General features: G+C 47.1%; 2 protein-coding genes across 2 annotated transcripts; one reads left to right on the top strand and one right to left on the bottom strand.

Moving 5' to 3' along the window:
* Positions 1–1604: 1604 nt before the first annotated feature.
* Positions 1605–11048, top strand: TMEM269 (transmembrane protein 269). The gene is made up of 5 exons (XM_049775514.1): positions 1605–1645; positions 8360–8457; positions 9488–9631; positions 10192–10392; positions 10909–11048. The coding sequence occupies exons 1-5, from the start codon at positions 1605–1607 to the stop codon at positions 11046–11048; spliced, it is 624 nt and encodes a 207-aa protein (XP_049631471.1).
* Positions 11049–17725: 6677 nt separating this feature from the next.
* On the bottom strand, positions 17726–25916 carry SVBP (small vasohibin binding protein). Its single transcript, XM_049775141.1, has 3 exons — positions 25885–25916; positions 25065–25209; positions 17726–18126 (listed from the first exon to the last, which is right to left on the bottom strand). Exons 2-3 carry the CDS (start codon positions 25176–25178, stop codon positions 18040–18042), a joined length of 201 nt encoding a protein of 66 aa, XP_049631098.1. The 5' UTR covers positions 25179–25209; positions 25885–25916; the 3' UTR covers positions 17726–18039.
* Positions 25917–26284: the final 368 nt, after the last annotated feature.

The following is a 26284-nucleotide window of genomic DNA, read 5'->3' as shown; positions in this document are numbered from 1 at the left end:
TTGCAGAATAAGTGAATTGTTCCTTTTTTTTTTTTTGTTTGTTTGTTTTTGGGCCATCCCCGGCGGTGCTCAGGGGTCACTCCTGGCTGTCTGCTCAGAAATAGCTCCTGGCAGGCACGGGGGACCATATGGGACACCGGGATTCGAACCAACCACCTTTGGTCCTGGATTGGCTGCTTGCAAGGCAAACGCCGCTGTGCTATTTCTCCGGGCCCGAATTGTTCCTTTTTATAAATGTCTTGAGGACCACACTTGGGCTTACTTCTGATTCTGTATTCAGGGGTCACTTTCTCCTAGCTGTGCTCCAGAAACCCATATGCAGAGCCAGGAACTGAAGTGGGACTGGCTGTGTGCAAGGCGAGGGCTTTAATCTCTCTAGCTGGCTCTCTGATCCCTGGATTGTTGCTTCTTTTTGCTTAAGGGAGTGGGTGTGGGGTTTGGGCTGTGCACAAGGTTTATTCCTGGTTCTGTGCTCAGAGGTCACTCTTGGTAGGCTCAGATGACCAAATGGGGTACCAGGGATCAAACCCAGGTTAGTTACATGTAAGGCAAGCACCTTAACTACTATGTTTCTAGTACTCTCGTATCCATTTCTTCTCTTTTTGATGGGGCTGTTCTTCATAATCCAGGTACCCACAGCCCTTACCCTTTCAAATCCACCTCCTTTCACAGCTGGGACCATTGTCTTAAGTGTAAAAGTAGTTATTTGGGAAGGAGGAGGCCTCACTCAAATCCTGATTCCATCATTTATAAGCAGCTTCTTGAGCAGAGATCTTCAAACTATGGCTCAAGGGCTACATGTGGCCCACTGAGGACATTTATCTGGTCCACCAGGTGTTTTTGCCGCAGCTGCCTGTCCTGCTTAGCAGTAGACTCATCCCAGGCCACAGTGCTCATGTGCGGAATGTGTGGGGGCACTCTCTGACTCCCCTCCTTCTCTCTGTCTCTGAAATCCTCTTAGTCTCAGTCAGGAATCCTCAAACTACAGCCCAGCCTGTGGGCCACTATTGTTCATAGTTTTTTAAATGATAGTTCGGCCCTCCAGTGGTCTAAGGGACAGTCAACTGGCCTCCTGTTTAAAAAGTTTGAGGACCCTTGAACCTTGACTATTCTGAAGCATCAGATTCCCCGTCTGTGGGGTGAGGTGCTGCAGGAGCTTGCCAACTGTCACCTGCATCTTTGTCTTCCCCTGGTTCTCTTACCTCTCCCATTCTCCTTCATCCCACCGATGCTCGGGGTGGGAGGTGCATTCTGATGTGAGAGCAAAGGGAACCACAACTGCCTCATCCCTGGAAGCCTCTTAGAGGACTGATTTTTGGAGGAGGCACACCCAGCGATGTTCAGAGATCACTCCTGGCAGTGCTGAGGGACCATATGGGGGGTTTGGGGGTCAAACCCAGGTCAACTGCATACAAACTAAGTGACCTACCTACTGGACTATTGCTCTGGTGATGCTTCCAGGATTCCTGACTTGAGAAACACTCATCTCTCTCCTCTAGGCCCCAGGTCAGTGTGGCCATGTCTCCTGTAAAAAATACCAGAGGTGCCACCAGACAAGTGACTTTTCCTGGAAGGATTTCACCACTGCATTATCTCTGGCCAACATGATCCTGGGGCTCTTCTCCATCTTCTGCAGCTTCTGCAAGTAGGTCTGGGACCCAGCAAGCTCTCAGCTCAGAGCTGGAGCCTGTGGCATGAGAGAAGGAGGCATGAACGCAGACAGTCAGTCTCACACTTGTGGGGATAAGCCAGGGCAGGAGAAAGTGTAGTGCTCAGGGATCACTCTTGAGGGAGTGTGGGGACCATATGTGGTACTGGGGATTGAACTTGGGTTGGTCACATGAAAGCAAGCACCTTAACCTGCTGTACTTAGTATCTCTTCTACCCTTGAGAAAAATTTTTTTAAATTTTTGGGCCACACCCAGCAGTGCTCAGGGGTTACTCCTGGCTCTACACTCAGAAATTGCTCCTGGCAGGCTTGGGGAACCATATGGGATGCCGGGATTTGAACCATCATCCTTCTGCATGCAAGGCAAGTGCCCTACTTTCATGCTATCTCTCCGGCCCCTACCCTCAAGAAATATTTAATTAAAATAGGGGCCAGAGCGATAGCACAGCAGTAGGGTGTTTGCCTTTCATGCTACTGACCCAGGACAGACCTGAGTTTGATCCCCCAGCATCCCATATGGTCTCCTGAGCCAGGAGTGATTTCTGAGCACATAGCCAGGAGTAAGCTCTGAGTGTGAAGGAAAAAAATCCACCCAGAAATATTTAATTACAATAAAAAACAGAGCAACCTGGAGACATATACACTTAAACACTTGCATTCCGTGTTGACCAACCCTACTTTGATTCCTGACAACACATGGTTCCTTGAGCATCGCTAGGAGCACCACAGATGAACACAACCACTAAAGAGTTCAGTTTGCAGTGAGCATGTGGGCAAGCCCCATAACTAAAGGAGTACAAACTCAGAGAGCACTGGGGTCATGTCAGTAAGCACTGCCACCTAATGGACAACACCCACAGCTAGAGATGTGTGAACACCACAGTCAAGTGTGTGAAACTCCTGGGATTTGTTGCAATGGTATCAACAACAGAGGAAAGGGGGAATAAAAACAAAAGAGAAGCCAAGGATATGGCTCAGAAATAGGTCACTTGGTTGGAACAGGTGCCTTGCACCTGAACACCCTGGGTTCACAATAAAAATAGAAAAATAAAATAACAAAGATAAATCCTTTACTATGGAAACAATTTCTTTGAGGGAGGGTGTAGGGCCAAAGCAGCAGTTCTTGGGGCTATTCCTGGCTCTATGTTTGGGGATTATCCCTACAATACTCAGGGAACTGGGCCTTGCTGAGATTAGCTGCAGCCAAGGAAAGCATCTTAACCCCTGTACTATCCCTTGCAGATAATTCTCTCTCTCTCTGTGTGTGTGTGTGTGTGTGTGTGTGTGTGTGTGTGTGTGTGGCTGTGGCGCGCCTGCACGCATGTGCGCTAAACCCACTTGTGCTCAGGGCTTACTCCTGATTTGTGCTCAGGGATCATTCCTGGTGGTACTCAGGAGGGGGGATTGCGTGGGATTCTGGAGATAAAACCCCTAGCTATGTTGCATGCGAGACAAATGTCTTGCCCACTGTACTATCTCTCTGGCCCCTGCAGATAATACCATCTTTATCTGTTTTATTATAACCATCAACAAATGATGCCCCTGGATCTATTTCTCAATCCATAAATGATTTAAGTCTCCTATAAGTTGGAAAATTCTACGATAATCTTAGTCTGTTTTGTTTTATGGCCACATCCACCAGTACTCAGAAGTTATTCCTAATTCTGTGCTCAGGAATTATTCTTGCTGGGACTTCTGAAATACCTTGATTGAAACCTGCTTGGCTATATGTAAGGCAAGCACCCATTGTACTATCTCTCTAATCCCTTTGTCTGGAGGGTTTTTTTTTGGGGGGGCAGGGGTTACATCTGGTGATGCTCAGGATTACTCCCGACTGCACTTAGGAATCATTCTTGGAGGTTTTTTGGGGGCCATACGGGATGCTGGGGAATCAAATCCAGGTCAGCCTGTGCAAGACAAGGCTTAATCTACTACACTAACTTTTTGGCCTCTAGTTTCGAGTTAGAGTTTCAGGAAGCAAGACATACTAACTTACGGCAGAAAGTCATTTTTTAATGGTCAAGCTGATTTGCCAGTATAGTTTTTAATGCCAGATTATAAGACTAGCATTTTTTTTTTTTGGTTTTTGGGCCACACCCAGCGGTGCTCAGGGGTTACTCCTGGCTGTCTGCTCAGAAATAGCTCCTGGCAGGCACGGGGGACCATATGGGACACCGGGATTCGAACCAACCACCTTTGGTCCTGGATCGACTGCTTACAAGGCAAACACCGTTGTGCTATCTCTCCGGGCCCATAAGACTAGCATTTTAATTAATCCTCAGATCTCTTTTGATACAGGTATGTGACTAAACTAAAGAGATGTTGGGGCTATTTAAAAATGGCTGAGGGGGGGCCGGGCGGTGGCGCTCGAGGTAAGGTGCCTGCCTTACCTGCGCTAGCCTAGGAGACGGACCGCGGTTCGATCCCCCGGCGTCCCATATGGTCCCCCAAGCCAGGAGCGACTTCTGAGCGCATAGCCAGGAGTAACCCCTGAGCGTCACCGGGTGTGGCCCAAAAACCAAAAAAAAAAAAAAAAAAAAAAAAAAAAAAAAAATGGCTGAGGGGGGCCGGAGAGATAGCATGGAGGTAAAGCGTTTGCCTTTCATGCAGGAGGTCATCGGTTCGAATCTCGGCGTCCCATATGGTCCCCCGTGCCTGCCAGGAGCAATTTCTGAGCCTGGATCCAGGAATAACCCCTGAGCACTGCCTGGTGTGACCCAAAAACCAAAAAAATAAAATAAAATAAAATAAAATAAAATAAAATAAAAATGGCTGAGGGTCAGGCTTTGCTTCTACTGGAATGTTCAAGAATTGCAATAAAGGAACAGACCTGAAACAAATGACTGCCTTCAAAGAGGTCAGGTGGGCCCAGAGAGAAAGTATAAGAGTAAGGAACTTGCCTTAAATATGGCCATCTCTGGTTTGATCCCCAGCACTTCATGCATATAGTCCCCCCCAAACAGCACTTACATTTGTCTGAGCACAGAGCCAGGAGTATTTGGCCCCCAAACTCCAGCCCCAACTCAGTATCCCACAGTAAAAAATCAACAACAAAGGGGCCGGAGAGATAACACAGCCGTAAGGCATTTGCCTTGCATGCAGAAGGAGGGTGGTTCGAATCCCGGCATCCCATATGGTCCCCCGAGCCTGCCAGGGGAGATTTCTGAGCATAGAGCCAAGGAGTAGTCCCTGAGCACTGCTGGGTCTGACTGCCCTCCCCCCAAAAAAATTAACAACAAAGAGGTCAGTACCAGAGAGAGAGACTCAGCAGATTGAGCACATTCACATATACTTAGAATGTAGGAGGCTAGGGTTCAATCCCCACCACTGAATGGTCTAAGTACCATGAAATATGACTTCCTGAGTAATGAGGTGGGAGTAGTCCCTGAGCATTGCAGGTATTACCTCCAAGCAAAATAACACAAAAATGCCATTTTAGGGGCCGGAGAGATAGCATGGAGTTAGAGCATTTGCCTTGCATGTTGAAGGACGGTGGTTCAAATCCTGGCATCCCATATGGTCCCCCGAACCTGCCAGGAGTGATTTCTGAGCATAGAGCCAGGAGTAACCTCTGAGCACTACTGGGTGTGACCCAACCCCCCCTTCCAAAAATGCTGTTTTAGGAAAAACTAGTGAGGACAGCACTTAGGAAAGTTATAGCCTCAAATACGTACATTGCAAAAGAAAGATGCTCTGCATAAGACAATATCAAGAGAACATCAAAAAGACAAATCAGAGCCAGAGAGATAGCACAGTGGGTAGGGCATCTGCCTTGCAAGTGGCCGGTCCAGAACCAGCTTTGGATTGAATCCTGGCATCCCATATGGTCCCCCGTGCCTGCCAGGAGTGATTTCTGAGCACAGAGCCAAGAGTAACCCCTAAGTGCCATCGGGTGTGGCACAAAAACAAAAAATAAGGAAGATAAGTCACTGTATGGGCAGTGCAAGAAGGGGCTAGAGGGATGGTATAGCCTTGGACTCAGCTGACCTGAATTTAATCCCTGCCATCATATATGGTGCCCTGAGCATATATGGACATATAAGCACTCAGAAGTAATTCCTGAGTGCAGATCCAGGAGTAACCCATGAGCATTGCCAGGTTTGGCCCAAAAATAAAACAAAAATATTACAAGAGCTAGTGCTGATAAAGTCTAGAATCCAAAATATATAAAACCAAGCTCAATAATAATAAAATAGTGGTACAGGCCAGACCCAGTAATACATGCCTTGCATGGAGTCAACCTGGGTTTGCTCTTCAGCACCTTATATGGTCTCCTGAACCCTGCCAGGAGTAATCCCTGAACACAGTCAGAATTAAGTCCTGTATACCACTGGTTATGACCCCCAACCTCCCCAATAAGCAGAAATGAAAAATATAGGCCTATGGGCCCAGAGAGATAGCACAGCGGTGTTTGCCTTGCAAGCAGCCTATCCAGGACCAAAGGTGGTTGGTTCGAATCCCGGTGTCCCATATGGTCCCCCGTGCCTGCCAGGAGCTATTTCTGAGCAGACAGCCAGGAGTAACCCCTGAGCACTGCTGGGTGTGGCCCAAAAACCAAAAAAAAGAAAAAAAAAGAAAGAAAAATATAGGCCTGAAGGGAAAGTAAGCTCTTAGACATTTAGATATCTTGGCATGCTGCTGACCCTGTTTCAAAACCTTTGCATTACACATGGTTCCCAGAACACTGCCAGAAGTATTTCCTAAGCACTGCTAGGTATAGTCCTCAAAAAACTGACTCCAAGAAGAAGAAGAAGAACTCATTTTAAAAATGGACCACTGTGGGGCCAGAGAGATAGCATGGAGGTTAAGGCATTTGCCTTTCATACAGAAGGTCAGTGGTTCGAATCCCAGCATCCCATATCATCCCCTGAGCCTTCCAGGAGCAATTTCTGAGCATAGAGCCAGGAGTAACCCCTGAGCGCTGCCAGCTGTGACACAAAAAACAAAAACAAAAACAAAAATAAAAGACCACTGTGGAACTGGACAGATAATACAGCAGGTAGGGCACTTGCCTTGCACATGGCCAACCTGGATTTGATCCCCAGAACTCCAAGCACTGCCAGGAGTATTTCCCAAACAGAGAGCCAGGAGTAAGTCCTGAGCACTGCTGGGTGTGACCCAAACTTTCCAAAGAAGGACTATTCTGGCTTCTGCTAGAAGTGACCCCTAAGCAGAGAGCCCATGAGAATCACAAGATGTGGCCCAGTATCCTTCTCTTCCCAAATGACAACAGCCATCAATAAAATTGCAAACAAGAAATCAATAGAGAAAATCAATGAGGCCAAAATCTGCCATTTCAAAATATCAATATAAGGGATGTCTTTAGCCAGGTTGATCAAGACAAAAGAAAGAAGACATAGGGGCGGTAGGGTGTTTGCCTTGCACGCGGCCGACCCGGGATGGATCCCGGTTCAATTCCCAGCATCCCATAGATCCTCTAAGCCTTTCAGAAGCAATTTCTGAGTGCAGAGTCTGAAGTAACCTCTGAGCACTGCTACATGTGGCCAAAAAAAAAAAAAAAAAAGACATAGATCATAGCTATTTTGAAGAATGATGGAACCACCGTGCCTGACCCCATGGACTTATTTAAAAAACTCAACCAAGGAACACCTCAATTCAGACAAGTTTAATGGCATGGCTAAAACTACTCCGATTTCTTTAAAAAAAAATTTTTTTTTTTTGGTTTTTGGGCCACACCCAGCAGTGCTCAGGGGTTACTCCTGGCTGTCTGCTCAGAAAAAGCTCCTGGCAGGCACGGGGGACCATATGGGACACCGAGATTCGAACCAACTACCTTTGGTCCTGGATCGGCTGCTTGCAAGGCAAACACCGCTGTGCTATCTCTCCGGGCCCTAAAAATTTTTTTAAAAGGCTACCAACACCCCCCCCCCCCAGGAGAAATGCATGGTCTGAATGGGCCTGGTCTATTAGAGAATTATTTATTTATTATTATTTTTTGGTTTGGGGGTCACACCCAGCAGTGCTCAGGGGTTCCTCCTGGCTGTACACTCAGAATCACTCCTGGAAGGCACAGGGGACCATATAGGATGCTGGGATTCGAACCACCATCTTTCTGCATGCAAGGCAAATGCCTTACCCCCATGCTATCTCTCTGGCCCTATTAGCAGAATTATTTAGCACACAGATTTACTTCACAGATGGAGAGGTCAAGGGGCAGAGCTGAGAGAGGGAGTGGGAGAGAAGGAAGCAAGGAGGGAGGGAAAGAGAGAGGGAGAGAGGTGAGAGAGAGGGAAGGAGGAAGAGAGGCAACTGGAAAAGGGAGAGTGGGAGAGTAAAAGGAAGGGAGGGAGAGAGGAAAGGGGGAAGGGAGGGCAGAGGGAAAGAGGAAAGGAGAGAGGGAAGAAGGGTAGGGACTGAAGGAGGGAGGAAGGACAAAGTGAGGGAGAGACAAAGAGAGGGAGGGAGAGAGGAGAGAGAAAGGACGGACAGCAGAGACAGAGAAGCACCCAGAGGCCACCCCTTCTGCTTTGGTTTTGAGTAGAAACAAAGGATCTTCATGATTGTGCAGGATTCCTGAAGCCTGGGTTGAGTAGGGAATGGGCGTGGGAGAGGATGTGAAACAGACAGTGTATGGGTGCATGAGAGGTGTGTGGAAGTGTGGGATGTACTGGGGTATGGGATCGGTCTCTGGGGCCCTTGACAGAGCTGTGGTGTCTGCCTGCCCTTTAGTAAACCCTGCTGTGCCTGCTGGATGCTTCTCAGTAGCTTTCTCTTAGACATGGCAGTTGGGGCACTCACCAGACACCTCAACATCTGCTCCAAAGTAGGTGAGTCCAGACCTCAGGCCCCAATTCCTGTTCCAGGATATCCCATCTTAGGTCACCTTCTCCATCCCCTGCCATCCCACAGGCCTTGGTAGTCATTCTGCTGCTCACATCCTGGGAGGGTCTAGGTAGGAACAGGCTCAGCCCAGAGCAGAGCGCTGGCTTTCATGAATGAGGCTCTGGATTCAATCCCCAGCTCCATCCCACACCTAGCAAGCACATCCCCATGGAAGTAACAAAGCAGCCCTGGAGTCAAAGTTGGGGAGCCCCCTGGTCTCCATCCAAACCTTCTATGACTCACTCACTGCTCCAAGTCTTGGAATTGGGAGAGGTGATTGTGATGGGGAGGAGGCGGGCAGCGGGAAATTAAATGTTACTTCAAGCCTCAGCTGCTGTGAAATAGGGTCAGATCTTCCCCTGCGTGATTGTGCCCGAGATTGCACAGCTCCAAGTCAAGGTCAAGCTCTTGCCTTGCATCTTGCTGTTTGGTTCATAGCCCATCACCACATTGGTTCCTTAAGCACCACTAGGGGTCACTCCTGAGCAGAAAGTCAGGAATAGTCCTTGAGTACTGCCGAGTAGAGAGTCCAACCATCCATTCCCAGAAATCCAAAGAACAACAAAAAGTATTTTATTGAAAAGGGTTTCCGGGGCCGGGCGGTGGCGCTCGAGGTAAGGTGCCTGCCTTACCTGCGCTAGCCTAGGAGACGGACCGCGGTTCGATCCCCCGGCGTCCCATATGGTCCCCCAAGCCAGGAGCGACTTCTGAGCGCATAGCCAGGAGTAACCCCTGAGCGTCACCGGGTGTGGCCCAAAAACCAAAAAAAAAAAAAAAAAAAAAAAAAAAAAGAAAAGGGTTTCCACAGCTTTTCCCTTTGAGTCCCCCCACAGCCCACTCCTTCTTTGGTCAGTCTAAGGCTGAGTGAGGAGGAGCCCGAGCTATCAGACTGTTACTGCCCTAGACCTTGCACCCTGCTTGTCACCACCCCAGCACCCCAGAGGAGTGGGGCCTGACTGTGGCCCTCTGCAGCAGGAGTGGAGCTGAATGACTTTGCCGTCTTCACTACCTTTGGCCTGGCTTCGGCCCTGCTCCTCGGCGTGACAGGGCCTCTGAACAGCTTCCTGAGCACCGTCTACATCCTTGCCATTACTTTCCGCCTGTGCTTTTATTCAGAGAGTGAAAGGAATTCAGGTAGGCCTGGGAGGGCTCCCTCCCTCTCTCCCTTTTTCCCTCCCACCCTCCAGCTCAAGGGTATGGAGATATTGGGTCTGGGACCCACAGTCTCTTCTCCTCTTGAGATGAGAAGCAGGATTTTCTCCCTTCGATGGGGGAAGCGAGTTCAGCTGTCACTTGCCTGTGGCCTCACAAAGTAGGGGTACAGGTGAAGATCCTCCTGAAGCCTTCAAAGGGCTTCTCGCTTTCCAGCTGTTTGGCCATGGCACCCTGCCAACTCACAGGGTACTCCTGCATATAACTGAATGCTGCAGGGCCTGCCATACTTGGGGGTGTGGGAATTTGGTTTTGTTTGGTTTAGGGGGCCTCAAGGGTCACGCCTAGCAGTGCTGGGGTTTGCAGGAGACATATCTGGTCCTAGGGTTAGAACCAGGATGGGCCTTACCTTCTGTGCTATCTCTCCAGCCTGGTGATAGGGAAAGGCCCAAAGGGAGAGAGGGAACTGTGTGGCCTCAGCAGCCCTGTCTGATCATCGGGACAGCTGTCCACTTCTTTCCACACAGGCATCTCCTTCATATACAAGGGCCTCCCCTGCCCTTATGCTTCCTGTGTTCTGGCCTCCACTTCACTGCTGACCAGCGGCAACACCTTCATTCTCTCTTGCATGGCTTCACTCATGATCCTCTTCATGCTGGATCAGAGTTACTACCCACATGATAAAATCCTGGAGTCTGAAAAATGGAAAAAAATCGTCTATTTGGGAGGTGAGTGAAAGTTCTGTTGTCACTGGGGATTCAAGCTAACCTATCCTTTATTGCAATCATGGCCAGCGTCCCCCAACCACACTTCTATCCTTCCCTGCAGAGGTACATGACTGCCTTGTCCTGTTACTATAAGGATCATGTGTCTCTTTCTAACAAGGCATCTGTGCAATTTACTGATTTCTGCCCTGAAGTTCAGAAATGGAACCAGGGACTACATTTGTTATAAGTATCTAGCTACCTAAAAACAATACTTATTTAGGGGGCATGTATTTGGACCCCTTGCTAGGAAGCTACCACTGGGCTGTGTTTGGGGATACTCCTTTGATCAAACCTGGGCTAGCCATATGCAAGGTGAACACCTTCTCCTCTATGCTCTGGAAGAGACAACACCCCCTTCACATCTTATTTGTCTTTGTTTCTCAGACACCAAGGATGAATGGGTGGGTCTGGGCTCCTTGGAGTGGAGAATGTGTCAGTGCCCTAACAGTGCCCTGTTGGCCTTTTTCCTTCTTCCAGGAATCATTTCGGTGCTTTTGCTTCCATTCTACCTAACTGCTTTTTACTGCCTGGTATGGTCACTCTCCTACATCTTCTTTCCAGATGTTCTATGGGGAAACAAAATATGCCTTCGGCTACAGCATCAAGGAGGAAAGTAAACAGCTCTACCCGCTTCTGGCCTCTGTGGGGTTTGTTGTGAGGTCACCCAGGCCTTGCTTTCTAATATTTATTTATTTATTTATTTATTTATTTATTTATTTATTTATTTTGTGTGTGGCGTTTGGAGGAAGGGTGTCACAACCAGTTGTGCTCAGAGCTTACTCCTACCTCTGGGCTCAGAGATCATTCCTGGCTAGTTGGGTGACCATATGGGGTACAGGATCAAACCCAGGTTGATTGCATGCAAGGTAAGCACTGTACCTGCTGTATGATCACTTTGGCTCCAGCCTTGCTTCATCTTACTAAATATTTCTTGTCTCTCTGTTGTGCTTATCCTACATACATGCTATGTCTGTTCCACCAGGCCAGAGCAACCACAGTAGAAGGCCAGAAGCCATCCCTTCTCCCTCTGTGATTAGTGTCCTCAGTCCTAGTGTTAATCTTACCGAATACAGAAATATTTCGGTTTTTGAGCCACATCTAGTGGTGCTCAGGGCTTACTATAGGCTCTATCTCAGGAATCACTCCTGGTGGTGCTAGGGGGATCATATGGGAAGCTGAGGATTGAACTTAAGTTAGCTACATGCAAGGCAAACAACCTCCCTGCTGTACCATCGCTCTGGCCACCACCGTCCCCGTCCCATGTGCTTTTTGGAACATAGAAATTTCTTCCATGCTATATTTAGACCTGGTTTGAGTTCTAATGTTATTACCAGATGGATTACTGCCTGAAGGTTAAGAAGTTAAGGCACTTGCCTTACATATGGCTGACACCATGTAATCAATCCCCAGCATCACATATGGTCTCCTGAGCCCTGACAGGGCTCACTCTGAACACAGTCTGCAAAACGAAATCAATAAACAGCGCTTTGCAACAATGATAACTCATATTTCATTGCCTCACAGAAAAATTTAGTTTAAGGGCCAGTGAACACGCTCAAAGCTTACTGAATTATAAACTCTGTATGTGGGAACCCCCTGGTTGCTCTCCTTGTTCCCAGTTCAGAGCAGAACTGGAAATAGGTCATAAACACTCCACTGTGTGGTCCCAAAACCAACAAGAAAAAAAGGGTTCTTGGGCCTAGAGAGATAGCACAGTGGGTAGGGTGCTTACCTCGCACATAGTTGACCCTATCTCATTCTTGGCACCACACATGGTCTCCCAGTGTCACCAGGAATGATCCTTGAGCACAGAGCCAGGAATATTCCCTGACTACTGAAGGGTGTAATGCTAGTGCTCCCCCTAAAATTTTTTTTATTAATAATGATAAAATTTGGGGCCAGAGAGATAGCATGGAGGTAAGGCATTTGCCTTACATGCAGAAGGACCGTAGTTTGAATCCCGGCATCCCATATGGTCCCCTGAACCTGCCAGGAGCTATTTCTGAGCTCATAGCCAGGAGTAACTATGAGCGCTGCCAGATGTGACCCAAAAACAAAAACAAAACTAAACAAACAAAAAGATAAAATTGAAACCTTCAAGTGAAATTAGAATTTTGGAAAACATATTCACCACCTTGAGCTTAAAACTTTTCAATGCTTGGAAATGTAGCTATAATATAGTGGGCAGGGCCTTTACCTTGTACTCAGCTGACCCGGATTCAGTCCTTAGCATCCTATATGTTTCCCTGAACGCTGCCAGGAGTGATCTCTGAGCCTAGAGGTAGAAATAAATCCTGTATATATATATATATATATATATATATATATATATATATATATATATATATATATATATATATATATATATATATATGTAGAAATAAGCCCTGTAGAAATAAGACCTGTGAGGCCCCAAAATAAAACAACTTTCTAATGCTCGAACACTTTTTTTTTTTTCTTTTTGGTTTTTGGGTCACACCTGGTGTCATTCAGGGGTTACTCCTGGCTCGCCACTCAGAAATCACTCCTGGCAGGCACAGGGGTCTTCCACTTTTCGTTATGAATCAGCTGCAGGCAAGGCAAATGCCCTACCACTATGCTATCTCTCTGGCCCTCAAACATTGTTCTTGTTTTTTTTTTTGTTTGTTTGTTTGTTTGTTTGTTTTTGGCCACATTTGGTGACACTCAGGGACTACTCCTGGCTATGTGCTCAGAAATCACTACTGGCTTGGGGGATCATATGGGACACTGGGGGTTTGAACTGTGGTCTGTCCTAGGCTAGCGCGTGCAAGGCAGAAGCCTTACCATTTGCGCCACCACTCCATTCCCCCCCCCTTTTTGGTGTTTGGGTCATACCTGGTGGTACTCAGAGGTTACTTCTGGCTCTACGCTCAGAAGTCACTCCTGGCAGACTCAGGAGACCATATGGAGTACTGGGATTCGAACCACGTTCCGTCCTGTGTTGACCACGTGCAAGGCAAATGCCTTACCGTTGTGCTATTGCTCTGCTCCAGCCCCTCAAACACTTTTCTAATGAGATCAGTGGGGATATTAATGAACTTATGTTTTTTTTAATGTTATATAAAACAATGTGTAAACATTTGGAAGATATTCCAGTGAATCGACATTTCACTCAGTGAACCAACATTTTGAAAATGGACTGGGCCAGAGCAATAGCACAGCAGGGAGGGCATTTGCCTTACACACAGCCAACCTGGGTTTGCTCCCTGGCATCCCATATGGTCCCTCAAGTGAGCCAGGAGTAATTTGTGAGTGCAGAGCTAAGAGTAACCCCTGAATGCTGCCATCGTGGCCCAAGAAACAACAAAAATAAAAGTGCAGGGATTCATTCAAAGGTCAAGATTCAGTAGACTTGAACTACATTTATTGATTTATACTTTTTTGGGGGGCCACATATGGCATTGTTCAGGGCTTACTTCTGGCTCTGCACTCAGGAATTACTCCTGGCTTGCTTGGGGGACCATATGAGGGTGCTGAGGATCAAACTCAAGTCAAGCATGTGCAAGGCAAGTGCCCTACCTCTGTGCCCTACCTTTGGACCAAGACTAAATAGATTTTAAAAGAATACAAAGTTTTTTGATGTGGTGTTCGATTTTCAAGTTGCACCTAGGGCCAAAGAGTGTAAGCTTTACTTGTAGGAGCCACAGCAGTGATGCTCTCTTCTCCCCCAACCAGTGTGGTTCCCTCAGCAATGTTAGGAGCAACCAAGCTGAGCCCCTGAGCACTGCCTGGGGTGACCCCAAAACTACACAAAGCAAGTCAAGTTGCATCTAACCCTTAGGAAACGTCACCTGCTGAGTTTGGGTAGAGTGTCAATAGAGGTCCACAGAACATTGAAATATGCCTCCCCCTCCCACCAACTACACACAATGTGGAACTGGAGTTTCCACATATGTTTTAACCAAAACAACATGAGACTGCAGAATGCTAAAAGATTAAGACCAGCTGCTTTCTTCAAGCTGGCTATTAGAGAGAATTGTAAAAATGTAAAACAAGGCTACTCTTCTCACTAAGTGATTCTTTTACTTTAGAATTTGTCACCTAAAATATAATTTATGCTAAACTTTCATTCGGTCATTCATTTTCAATTAACTAAAAATTTAAAATTTTTTGTTTTAATTTCTATTATGACAACAGGAGTCAATAATGTTTATCAGGGGCCAGAGTGATAGCACAATCAGTAGGGCATTTTGCCTTGCATGTATCCAACCAGGGTCCAATCCCCAGCATCCCATATGGTCTGTTCTGAGCCTGCTTAGAATTATTTCTGAGTGCAGAGCCAGGAATAACCCCGAGCAGAGTTAGGTGTGGCCCTATAACAAAACAAAGCAACAACAACAACAACAACAACAATAAAAATAGGGGCCCGGAGAGATAGCACAGCGGCGTTTGCCTTGCAAGCAGCCAATCCAGGACCAAAGGTGGTTAGTTCAAATCCCGGTGTCCCATATGGTCCCCTGTGCCTGCCAGGAGCTATTTCTGAGCAGACAGCCAGGAGTAACCCCTGAGCACCGCCAGGTGTGGCCCAAAAACCAAAATAATAGTAATAATAATAATAATAAAATAATAATAGTAATAATAATAATAATAATAATGCTTATGAGGGCCAAGGAGATAGCTCAAGGGACCAATGCTCATACTCTGCATGCTGGAGTTCTGGATTTGATGCCCAGGACTGTTTGATCCTCCCCACTGCTGGAAGTGACCCCTGAAATGAGCCCCTCAGCATCTCTGGGTGTAATACAATCCCCTCCCCAAATATATATAATTTTATTTAAAGTAATACAAATCAACTATAAGTTAACATAAATAACAAAAGTTAAAGCTCTTTGGGGTTCTACATTTTTAGAGAACAAAGGAGTCTGGCACCAGACATTTGAGATTCACTGACCTAATTAAGGCAGCTGAATCAACCAGTGGCCTGATTCCAAAGTCAATGCAGCCTTTCATTTTTTTTCTGTAGGACTTAAAAAATATGTCCTCCTGAGGCCAGAGAGAGAGTACAGCAGGCAAGGAGCTTTCTGTGCTCATGACTAACTTGTGCTTAATCCCTGGGACCACATACCATGTCTCCACCCCAGCCTTGCCATCTGCCTGAACATGGCCAGAAGTAAGTCCTCAGCACCTTGGGAATGGGCCCCAAACAAAAACATCTTCTCTTACCTCTGAGGAACTAGGTGTGGCTCACCACAGTTCTGGAGATCCAGGCAGGGAAACTGAATGACTGTTGTCTCAGTGATTTCATGTGTGAATAAGAAAGTCTCTAAGCCTATGTCAGAGAAGAAGCTGACAATAAAAAGATGATCCATTCCTGTTCTGGTGCAGATATTTTCTTATATCTCAATTTTTGCTTCGTTTTGCTTTTCTGAGCTGCGCTCAGAATTTACCCCTGGCTCTGCTTTCAGGGATCACTCTTGGTGGTGCTTGGGGGAACCGTGTGGGGAGCCAGGGATCAAACCCAGGTGGGCCATATGCAAAGCAAGACCTTAAACCCTGAGCTATCTTTCAGGTTCACTGGTGGTAATTTTTTTTTTTTTTCGGTTTTTGGGCCATACCCTGCGGTGCTCAGGGGTTACTCCTGGCTGTCTGCTCAGAAATAGCTCCTGACAGGCACGGGGGACCATATGGGACACCGGGATTTGAACCAACCACCTTTGGTCCTGGATCGGCTGCTTGCAAGGCAAATGCTGCTGTGCTATCTCTCCGGGCCCCCACTGGTGGTAATTATTCTGATTTTACAACTACCTGAAGAAAGACACTTCCCTAGAACATAATATACCAGTGCTAAGACACATTCATGTGAGTTCCCAAGCAGGGATGAGTCTTTCCAGCCAATGTTCATATATACTGGATAACTTGGCACTTGAAACATTTCTCGTGAAGCAAGCAACATGTACTCATGTGGCCGGAGCAATAGCATAGTGCTTAGGTGGGTAGGTTATGCATGCAACTGAACTACCCAGGTTAGATCCCTGGCATCCCAATATGGTCCCCTCTGAACCAGCAAGGAGTGATTTCTGAGTGCAGAGTCAGGAGTAACTCCTGAGCACAGCGGGGTGTGGCCCAAAAACAAACAAAAAATCTTGTAACATGTACACTCATACATTAGATACATTAACTTATTTATTTCTCAACAAATGATCTCAAGCAGAAATTATTCCATTATATTTAGAAAAGTGAGGCTCAAAGAGGCAATACTTAGCCAATGTAATAGAATCAGTACTCTAAAAACTTTTTCTGGCATACTACAGGGTTTCCTTCGATGTATAATAACAGTTTGCTCCATACATCCCAGCTCCTCCCAAAGCAAGTCCCCAAAGCCCTGGACACATCATATCCATTTATGAGATAATGGAAGTCGATTATCCTTAATCATAGGCTTCTCTGCTGTAGTCAGAAGTTTCTTACGCTGCACTGACACAAATTATTCCTGAAACAAGCCATAGCAATGAAACAGGACTGTAGCCTCAGAGATAGCAGGGAAAGAGGTGGCTTGAGATGCTTCCAGCAGCCTGAAGGAAAATACAGAATTGCCAACACCAGAGAATAAGGGAGTGGGAGGGTTTGTTCTTGGCGCTGCATGTTGCCTCTCATTCTGCTAACATCCCTTCCCTTCTCCCTATTCCTGAGGGGGTATATGAAAATAAAGTATCCTCAAAGAATATGCTTTCCTTTTGCCCAGAATTAAAGTGACTCAGCTGCAGACCCCCGCTTCTGATACAATGGTTGCAGTTTTACATTTTCCCACCTACAGAACAGGTGGCTGGATGGGGAAGAGGTTGTGGGGGGCCCAATTCAAACCTCCCATCATAAATCTTATTTCTCAATCTGGTAAAGTACCATGGTGTGGCCACCTCCTTGTTCGTGCCAGCCTGCTGCTTAGCTATCCACATTCACAGGGAGACAATGTGAGCAGAATCCTAGCTTCAAGCCACTAACCCTATGACTCACCAGTAGGAATCGGGTGCAAGTTTTCACATGGTTAGAAACAAGGTCTGTAGGTCTGTGTGCTTTAGCCAGGAAGAAGGAAATTTGGAGACAGTGCTCTCTCCCCTACTTTTATTATCTACCCACCTTTATCATCTACTTCACTGTCTTATTTTTTATTGGAAGCCATATGAGCAGTGTTTGGTGGACCACATGGAAGGATGAAACCGGGGGATCTGGGTGCAAAGCAGATGCTCCAGTCTGAATATTTCCCTGGCCTTGCCTCAACTGGTTTTAATTTGACTCTTTCTAGGATTAGGCACAACCAAACAAAAAAGAGCAAATGAACATTTTACTAATTTTATTTGTATTTTCAGGGATTGAGTTTTACAAGAAACACTGATTTTTTTTCTCACACAACATAAAAATGTTTTTTTTTTTAAAATCTATTGTCTTAGAATAAAACAAGTCTCCAGTGAGCACTTGGTCAATTTGGAGAAATCACCAAAGCCAAAGTGACAAAAGTCAGACTGATCCAATTTTAGGAGTAATGCAAAAGTCTTCGTGTCTAGTTCGGTAAGGCTCCCAAGTAACCATTGCAGTTTAAAGTGAACTCCCCAAAAGCCTCCAGGACAGCTGCTTGGACCTCAAAAGCCAGTCTCACTCTCCAGGAGGCTGCATCTGCTTACAGAACTCATCAAACTGCTGTTGCTCCAGCTCCGTCATCACTCTGTTGAGGGCGTAGATCTGAAGGGGGAAGAGACAAGTCAGCAATGAGCGACTGCTTTTGTATCTTCAGACACCACAAGCCGTGTCATATGAAAATGCAGAGCTGTGCCAGTGAAACAGGGACAGGGAAGGAAGGTGGCTATTCTTTCCTTCCAGTGGAGAATCATGAGAAAAACAATGAGGCAGGTGGCCATTAAATACTTGGGAGGGGAGGGGCCGGAGAGATAGCATGGAGATGGGGCATTTGCAGAAGGATGGTGGTTTGAATCCCGGGATCCCATATGGTCCCCTGAGCCTGCCAGGAGCAATTTCTGAGTGTAGAGCCAGGAGTAACCCCTGAGTGCTGCCGGGTGTGACCCAAAAAACAAACAAACAAACAAACAAACTAGGGGAGGGAGTACCAGAGCGATAGCACAGCGGGTAGGGCATTTGCTTTGCAGGCAGATGACCTGGGTTTGATTCCTGGCATCCCACATGGACCCCCAAGCTTGCCAAGAGTAATTTCTGAGTACAGAGCCAGGAGTAACTCCTGAGCACTGCCAGGTGTGCCCCAAAACAAGAAAACAAAAAACAAAAAACAGGTACATTCGGGCCAGAGTGATAGCACAACAGATAGGGCTTGCTCAGGGTTATCTGGATTTGATCCCCAGCATTCAATATGGTCTCCTGGGCACTGCAAAGAATGACCCAGGGACACAATATCCAGAGTTGAGCACAGTCAGGTATGATCCCAAAATTAACAAACTAACAACAACAACAACAAACCTGGGGGAGAAGGTGGAGTGACAGTATAGCAGGGAGGGCACTTGCCTTGCTTGTGACCAATAAATTTTGATTACTGGTATCCCGTATGTTCCCCCAAGCTCACTAGGTGTGATCCCTAAGCACAGAGCCAAGAGTAAGCCCTGAGCACCACCAGGTAAGGCTCAAACACTCATTGCTCAAAACAAAAAACTGTGGGTCTGAAGTAGACAAAGAAGTGAGGGCACATGACAGGTGACTAGGCGGGGAAGTGGGGGATATTATGGATAAGTACTGGATTTATTCAAGAACGTCAACTATGCCATTATGAAAGAGATCACAGAGCTTCAGTGGGAGTTGGCAAAAGAAAAGTATACTGGGGGCCGGGCGGTGGCGCTAAAGGTAAGGTGCCTGCTTTGCCTTCGCTAGCGTTGGATGGACCGCGGTTCGATCCCCCGGCGTCCCATATGGTCCCCCAAGCCAGGAGCAACTTCTGAGCGCATAGCCAGGAGTAACCCCTGAGCGTTACCGGGTGTGGCCCAAAAACCAAAAAAAAAAAAAAAAAAAAAAAAAAAAGAAAAGTATACTGGGTCATGCTCAAAGAATTCTGACTTTATAGAGCAAGCAATACATATGCCTAAGAGTAATAATACAGTTATAAACCATCTCAAACAGAAACAAAGGTAGAATATCAATCTAGTTTCAGTAGTTAATTTATCCATCAAGAAATCATAAATTGGGTCCGGAGAGATAGCACAGCTGCGTTTGCCTTGCAAGCAGCCGATCCAGGACCAAAGGTGGTTGGTTCCAATCCTGGTGTCTCATATGGTCCCCCATGCCTGCCAGGAGCTATTTCTGAGCAGACAGCCAGGAGTAACCCCTGAGCACCGCCGGGTGTGGCCCAAAAAACAAAAAAACAAAAAAAAAAAAAAAAAAAAGAAATCATAAATCTTCCCAATTTGTAGAATATTAAGGAGAATATAACAATATAAAAGAAGACAAGTAGAGTTGGAGAGATAGTACAGCAGGTAGGAAGCTTGCTTTGCATGTGGCCAACCCAAGTTTTATCCCCAGAAATCCATATGATCCCCCAAGCACCACCAAGAGTGATTCCTGTGTACAGAGCTGGGGTAACCTCTGAGCATTGCCAAGTGTGTCCCCCTACCAAAAGAGAAAAGAAAAGAAAAAGACAAAAAAACCCTAATAAGTAAGAAAAGCATAAAATGTCAAGTACAAACAAAAATGAATGAAAAAGAGTGTAAAAAAGAGAAGGTCACTGAGACAGCAAGATGGTCCTTGCATAAAACATGATTGTAGTGACCAAAATAAAACCTAAAAAGAAAAAAAAGGGGGGGGAAGGACCAGAGTGATAGCACAGCAATAGGGCATTTGCCTTGCACCGGCCAACCCTGGACAAATTCTGGTTTAGTTCCCGGCATCCTATATGGTCCCCCAAGCCTGCCAGGAGTGACTTCTGAGTGCAGAGTTAGGAGTAATCTGAGCACTGCCAGTTGTAACCCAAAAAACAAAAAATAAAATAAATAAAACCTTTAAAAACAATTTTTAAACAGGGGCCAGAGAGATAGCACAGCAGTAGGGTATTTATTTGCCTTGCATGCAGCCGACCTGGGTTCAATTTCTGGCATCCCATATGGTCACCCGAGCCTGACAGGGAAATTTCTTGAGCGGAGAGCCAGAAGTAACCTCTGAGCGTTGCTGGGTGTGGCAATAATAATAATGATAATGATAATTTTTAAACAAAAGGAGCTGAAGACATAGTATGTTTTCCTTACATGTGGCCAGCCCAAGTTTGATCCCTGGGATCCCATATAGTCCCCTGAGCATCACTAGGTATAGTCAATGGTGATTAGATTTTATACCAATAAGACTGATAAATCCTCAAAAAAAAATATGATGATCAAAACTGACTAGAATAAAAAATTAAAGCAGAGAGATAGTGGAGCAGGAAAAGCTTGCCTTGAACATGGCTGGTTTGGGTTCAATCCTCACCACCTTATATTGTCCTTGAAGCCTGCCAGAAGTTGTTCCTAAGCTCAGAGTCAGGGGTAAGTCCAGATAACCACAGGGTGTGCTGCCCCCTGCTCCCCCAAAAAGAAAAGGCTGGGGGCCCAGAGAAATAGCACAGAGGCGTTTGCCTTGCAAGCAGCTGATCCAGGACCAAAGGTGGTTGGTTCGAATCCCGGTGTCCCATATGGTCCCCCGTGCCTGCCAGGAGCTATTTCTGAGCAGCCAGCCAGGAGTGACCCCTGAGCACTGCAGGGTGTGGGCCAAAAACCAAAAAAAAAAAAAAAAAAAAGAAAAGGCTGGGACAATAGTACAGAAGACAGGGTTCTTGTATACTTCCAACCCAAGTTCTCTCATTAACACTTCATATGGTCCCCTGAGCCTGACCAAGAATCATTCCTAAGTTCGGAGCCAGGAGTAAATCCTGGGTAAAGCCAAGAGAACCTCTGGGTGTGGCTCCCAGAATCAAAAATAGAGAGCTACAAATGTTTCTCAAAAAAAAACAAAACACAAAAACAAAAACATATACTGGGGCCGGAGAAGTAGCATGGAGGTAAGGCCTTGCACGCAGAAGGACGGTGGTTCGAATCCCAGCATCCCATATGGTCCCCCATGCCTGCCAGGAGCTATTTCTGAGTGTAAAGCCAGGAGTAACCCGAGTGCTGCTGGGTGTGACCCAACCCCCCCCCAAAAAAAAACCATAAAAATCATACTGATGGGGGGCTGGACCAGTGGCGCGGAGCGGTAAGGCATTTGCTTTGACTGAGCTAGCCTAGGACAGACCGAGGTTCGATTCCTGGCGTCCCATATGGTCCCCCAAGTCAGGAGCAATTTCTGAGTGCATAGCCAGGAGTAGCCCCTGAGTGTCACCAGGTATGGCCCATAAAACAAAAAACAAAGATAGCACAGTGGTAAGGTGTTTGCCTTGCATGCAGCCGACCCAGGAGGGACTCGGTTAGATTCCCAGCATCCCATATAGTTCCCCCTCCTCCCCACCTGCCAGGGGCGATTTCTGAGCACAGAACCAGGAGTAATCCCTGAGTGCCACTGAGTGTGGCCCAATAAAACCAATTAATCGATAAAGTTTAAAAAAAAAAAACTAGGGCCCGGAGAGATAGCACAGCGGTGTTTGCCTTGCAAGCAGCCGATCCAGGACCTAAGGTGGTTGGTTCGAATCCTGGTGTCCCATATGGTCCCCCGTGCCTGCCAGGAGCTTTTTCTGAGCAGACAGCCAGGAGTAACCCCTGAGCACCGCAGGGTGTGGCCCAAAAACCAAAACCAAACCAAACCAAACCAAACCAAACCAAAACAAAACAAAACATACTGATGAGTAAAGTGATTAGTTAGCTCAGTGAGCTAGAGCTGCATACTTTGCATGCAAGGTGTTTGATCCCCAGTACCACACGGTACCCTGAACCCCAAGGCAGGAGTAACCCAAGTAACTTTGGTTGGGTATGGCCCCAAATCAAAAATACATATGACCTACTGAGCACCACCAAGGTCACTCCTAAGCACAGTGCCAAGAATAGCACAAGCACCACCGACTGAGTCTGGCCCAAAAACAAAACAAGCAAAAGCCTCTGCTTCTTTTACTCATACCTCAATGAGCATCTGTGATAAACCTACTACTGGGATAGGTTAAAAAACTGAGACTTTTTTTGGTGAGGTGAGGGTTGGGTCTGGGCTGTATCAAGTGGTGCTCAAGGACTACTCCTGGCTCTGTGCTCAAGGATCACTGATGATGCTCAGGGACTATTCCTGAGGAATGCTGGGATAGAACCAGACATACATGCAAAGCATGTACCTTAACCCTTAACCCCAGCACCATCTGAGTAGAATATTAAATAACTCCCTGGACACAGCAGATCAAGGAGGCAGGCTGAGAAAGAAAAGTCTCAAAATGGGTCAGGGCAGCTAGGCCAAGCACTAAAGGCCGCCTTTCAATAAAGGAAAGATCACCAGCAGTGTCAAGTGCTGCTCTAACTGCCAAGTATGCCTTCTGTTCCCATCTGCCCTCACACCTGTCCTTTGGGGCTAGTTTTTTAGAATGTGGCATCTTTGCAGAACTGAATGGAAACTGTGTCTTCCTCCCCACAGGGAAAGTCCTGTCACATTCCTCTTTTAGGAGACTGTTTTCTAGCCAAGGCTGATAAAATAGCCAGGCAGCTTCAGGACAAAACAGAACAAGAGAGAAAGATCAGAAGATCTATTCTGACCCAATCCTGCATTCTGTAACTTTGGTTTTGGTCACGTTATTTTAAAGTGATGGGGTTGGAGAAACAGTATGGTTCCCTGAGCACTGCCAGGAGTGATTCCTCACGCAGAGCTAGGAGTAACTCCTGAACATCACCAGGTGTGAACTAAAAATTAAAAAAAATAAATAAAATAAAGTGAGGACAAATGTCAATGAGGAGACAGGCACTAGGACCCAAGTTAAAACCCAGATTGATATGGGCTAAAGTTCTTGCCTTGCATCCCACTGACTCTGGTTTAAATGGTCAACATCACATAAGGTTCCCTGAACACTCCAGGGATCAATCCTAAGCACTACTAAATGTGACCCCCCACCACCCCAATAAATATATTTGTTAAAAAAAAAAAGGAAGGGGGAGGGTAGCCTAGGGCAAAGGAGAAGTCACTTTACAGGTTCTATTGTTCTTGTTTATAAAGGATTCAAGGGAGACCAGAGCAATAATACACTGGGTAGGACATTTCCCTTGCACAGGGCCAACCTAGGTTCAGTCCCTGGCATTCCAGATGGTCCTTCCAAGTACTGCCAGGAGTGGAGAGCCAGGAGTAACTCCTGACAATCTTACTGGGTGCGGCACCCAAGCCCCTAAAATAAATAAAAATTAAAAATAATTTAAAAGGATTCCAGCAATGGTTCAACAAGTTAGTTACTTGCCTTGCACATAGCTGACCTACGTTCGATCCCTGGTCCCCTGAGTCTAACAGGAGTGATCCTCAAGTGCAGAGACAGAGATAAGCCCTGAACACTACTGGATATAGCACCCAAAACGAAAATAAATATATATTTATTTTTAATAATGTATTCATTTTACATTTATTTATTCCACCTCTCCCAACGTGGGTACTAAGGCACCCAGATGTTAGGTATAACATCCCACTTTTCTGTATATTTAATTCTCTCAAAAACAAAACAGAGCCATGGGGACGGAGGGGGAGTACAGAGTGTGAGGCATTTGCCTTGCACCCGGCCAACCCAGATTCAATCCCCAGCATCGGCCAGCCTGCCAGAAGTAATTTATGAGCACAGAGCCAGGAGTAGCCTGAGTGCTGCTCAGGTGGGGCCCAAAACAAAACCACAACAAAATAGAGCCAACCAACTTTTCCTGTTATTAAATATTAAACATAAAATAAATTTGTTTGCATATGGTTTAACCCAGGCAGAGAAACAATGTACGCTTTTTGCTTTTTTGGGTAGTCATGGATCACTTATGATGCTTGGGGAACTCTATGTGGTGTCAGAAATTGAAATTAAGTCAGCTGTGTGCAATGCAAGTGCCATCCCTGCTGCATTATCTCCCTGGCATTAATTTAAGCTTTATTCCCAAATTGATGACCACTTTTTTTTTTTTTTTTTTTGGTTTTTGGGCCACACCCGGTGACACTCAGGGGTTACTCCTGGCTATGCGCTCAGAAGTTGCTTCTGGCTTGGGGGACCATATGGGACACCGGGGGGATCGAACTGTGGTCCGTCCAAGGCTAGCGCAGGCAAGGCAGGCACCTTACCTCTTGCGCCATCGCCCGGTCCCAGATGACCACTTTTGACAGAAAGATAATCATGTAAGTCAGTGCAGCCTGACCTTCTTCTACTCCTCAGTAATGAGCCCTAACTTTTCTGGTCAAATCCAGAACATCTCTGTTCTCCCACAGTGCCCTTCCTTCCTTTCCTGTCTCTTCCCTTTCTTCTTTCTTTTTTCCCTTCGTCAGGTAGGTCCCTACCACAAAATTTATGGCAGCTGCCTTCTGGGCACCTGGTATTGGTTGGAGATCTGTCTGTAACCTGGCTCTGGGACTCTGGGTTGGATCCATCAGAAACCTCCTCCCTACATCTGGGAGATGACCTGCAGTGCTAGGAGGCAGGCAGGGTGCTCAGCAGGACATCTGGGCTCTTTGTTCTAGTGTCACCTCCAGCCTACTAGAGGTTCAGAATAGTCTTTCCTCACCTCTGCTCTTTGTCTTTGCTTCAGCTCCTGCTGGGCTGACTTCTGCTTGGCCTTCTCCACTCTGCCAACAGGTTCTTTAACTTTGGATTTTTCCTTGCGCGCAGGTGTATCCATGACTTGGCTTGCTAATATTCTTAGCTCTGACCTGGAGGGTTATAGGAAGGAAGGGGCTGATTTTTTTCAAAAGCAAAGCACAACAAAAAGAAAAGCTCCAGAAGCAGAAACCAACGGTCTGTCACTTGCCTCCCCTCCCTTGGCTCAGCCCCCTTCCTTTGACAGCTAGAGCCACAGGGCTCAGGGAACCTGGGTTTGCAAAGGACTAGGACCTGAGACCCAAGTGGCCGTCCCCACATCTCTGGAGGGCAAATCCCTTTCCTAATTTGGGAGCCCCCAAATTTTCTTTGCTGCAAAAAGGGGCAGTGGTCCCTTCCTTGTCCTTCTTCCAAGAAATGTCAGCTAGACAATGAAAAGATCCAAGAAAATGCATGCAAGGACCTGCAAGCCGGCCTGGGCCAGGGTGGGCCCCTGGGGTCATGGGCACCCCCAGCTCGGGCCACTTTGGACAACTGGGGACCAGGCTCCAGCCGCAGCATCCCGAGCCCGGGCCCGCCTCCGCCCGGACCCGCCCTCCGCCGGGCCCGCCCTAGGCCCAAGCCCGGCCCCAGGGGAGGTGCCCCTTCCCGTCTTCCCGTCGCGCCCTCTTCGGGGCAAGATGGCGGCTCGGGCTCGGAGTCCCGTTCCTTCCCGTCCCGGCCTCGAACCATTGGGGTTCTCAGCCCAGCGAGCCCCACGGGGGTCACCCTCGCCATTCCTCACCTACCGGCCTCGACTTCCGAGCCCGCCGCGCCTCGGTCTGAGGCGGGTCTGGGGGCGTGGTTAGGGGCGTGGTCATAGCCGGACACGCGCCTAAGCCCCGCCCACATGGAGGCCATGCGCACGCGCAGCCTGGGTGTTCCGTCCTGGCTTTTGGCAGTGGGCTGCGTGGCGCGCCATCCCGAGGCCCCGCCCCTGTGCGGGCGGGTTGCGCATGCGCGGCCCAGTTTTCTTGTGGCTTTTGGCTGTGGGCCTGGGGCGGGTCCCGTTACCGCTAACAAAAGGTTTTTCCTGGGAATGTTTGTGGGGGACAGCTGCGAGGCTTTGAAGGGTGATATCTGAAACTGGGGATTAGATCTCTACCTTCTGCGCCCTCACTCGCTGAATTCGAATAAATGAAATGGGCT

Source organism: Suncus etruscus, chromosome 6 (genome assembly GCF_024139225.1).
Source record: "Suncus etruscus isolate mSunEtr1 chromosome 6, mSunEtr1.pri.cur, whole genome shotgun sequence".
NCBI classification, from domain to species: Eukaryota; Metazoa; Chordata; class Mammalia; order Eulipotyphla; family Soricidae; genus Suncus; species Suncus etruscus.
Note: the sequence above shows the minus strand (reverse complement) of the source record. Positions and strands in the feature narration are given on the sequence as shown.

Coding starts and splice junctions, on each gene's coding strand:
- SVBP (XM_049775141.1), bottom strand. CDS start 25,178: ATGGATACACCTGCGCGCAAGGAAAAATCCAAAGTTAAAGAACCTGTT. Junction 18,127..25,064: donor AGCAAAGACAAAGAGCAGAG/GTGAGGAAAGAC, acceptor TTCCCCCTTCAG/ATCTACGCCCTCAACAGAGT.
- TMEM269 (XM_049775514.1), top strand. CDS start 1,605: ATGATCCTGGGGCTCTTCTCCATCTTCTGCAGCTTCTGCAA. Junction 1,646..8,359: donor ATCTTCTGCAGCTTCTGCAA/GTAGGTCTGGGA, acceptor CCTGCCCTTTAG/TAAACCCTGCTGTGCCTGCT. Junction 9,632..10,191: donor CCTGTGCTTTTATTCAGAGA/GTGAAAGGAATT, acceptor CTTTCCACACAG/GCATCTCCTTCATATACAAG.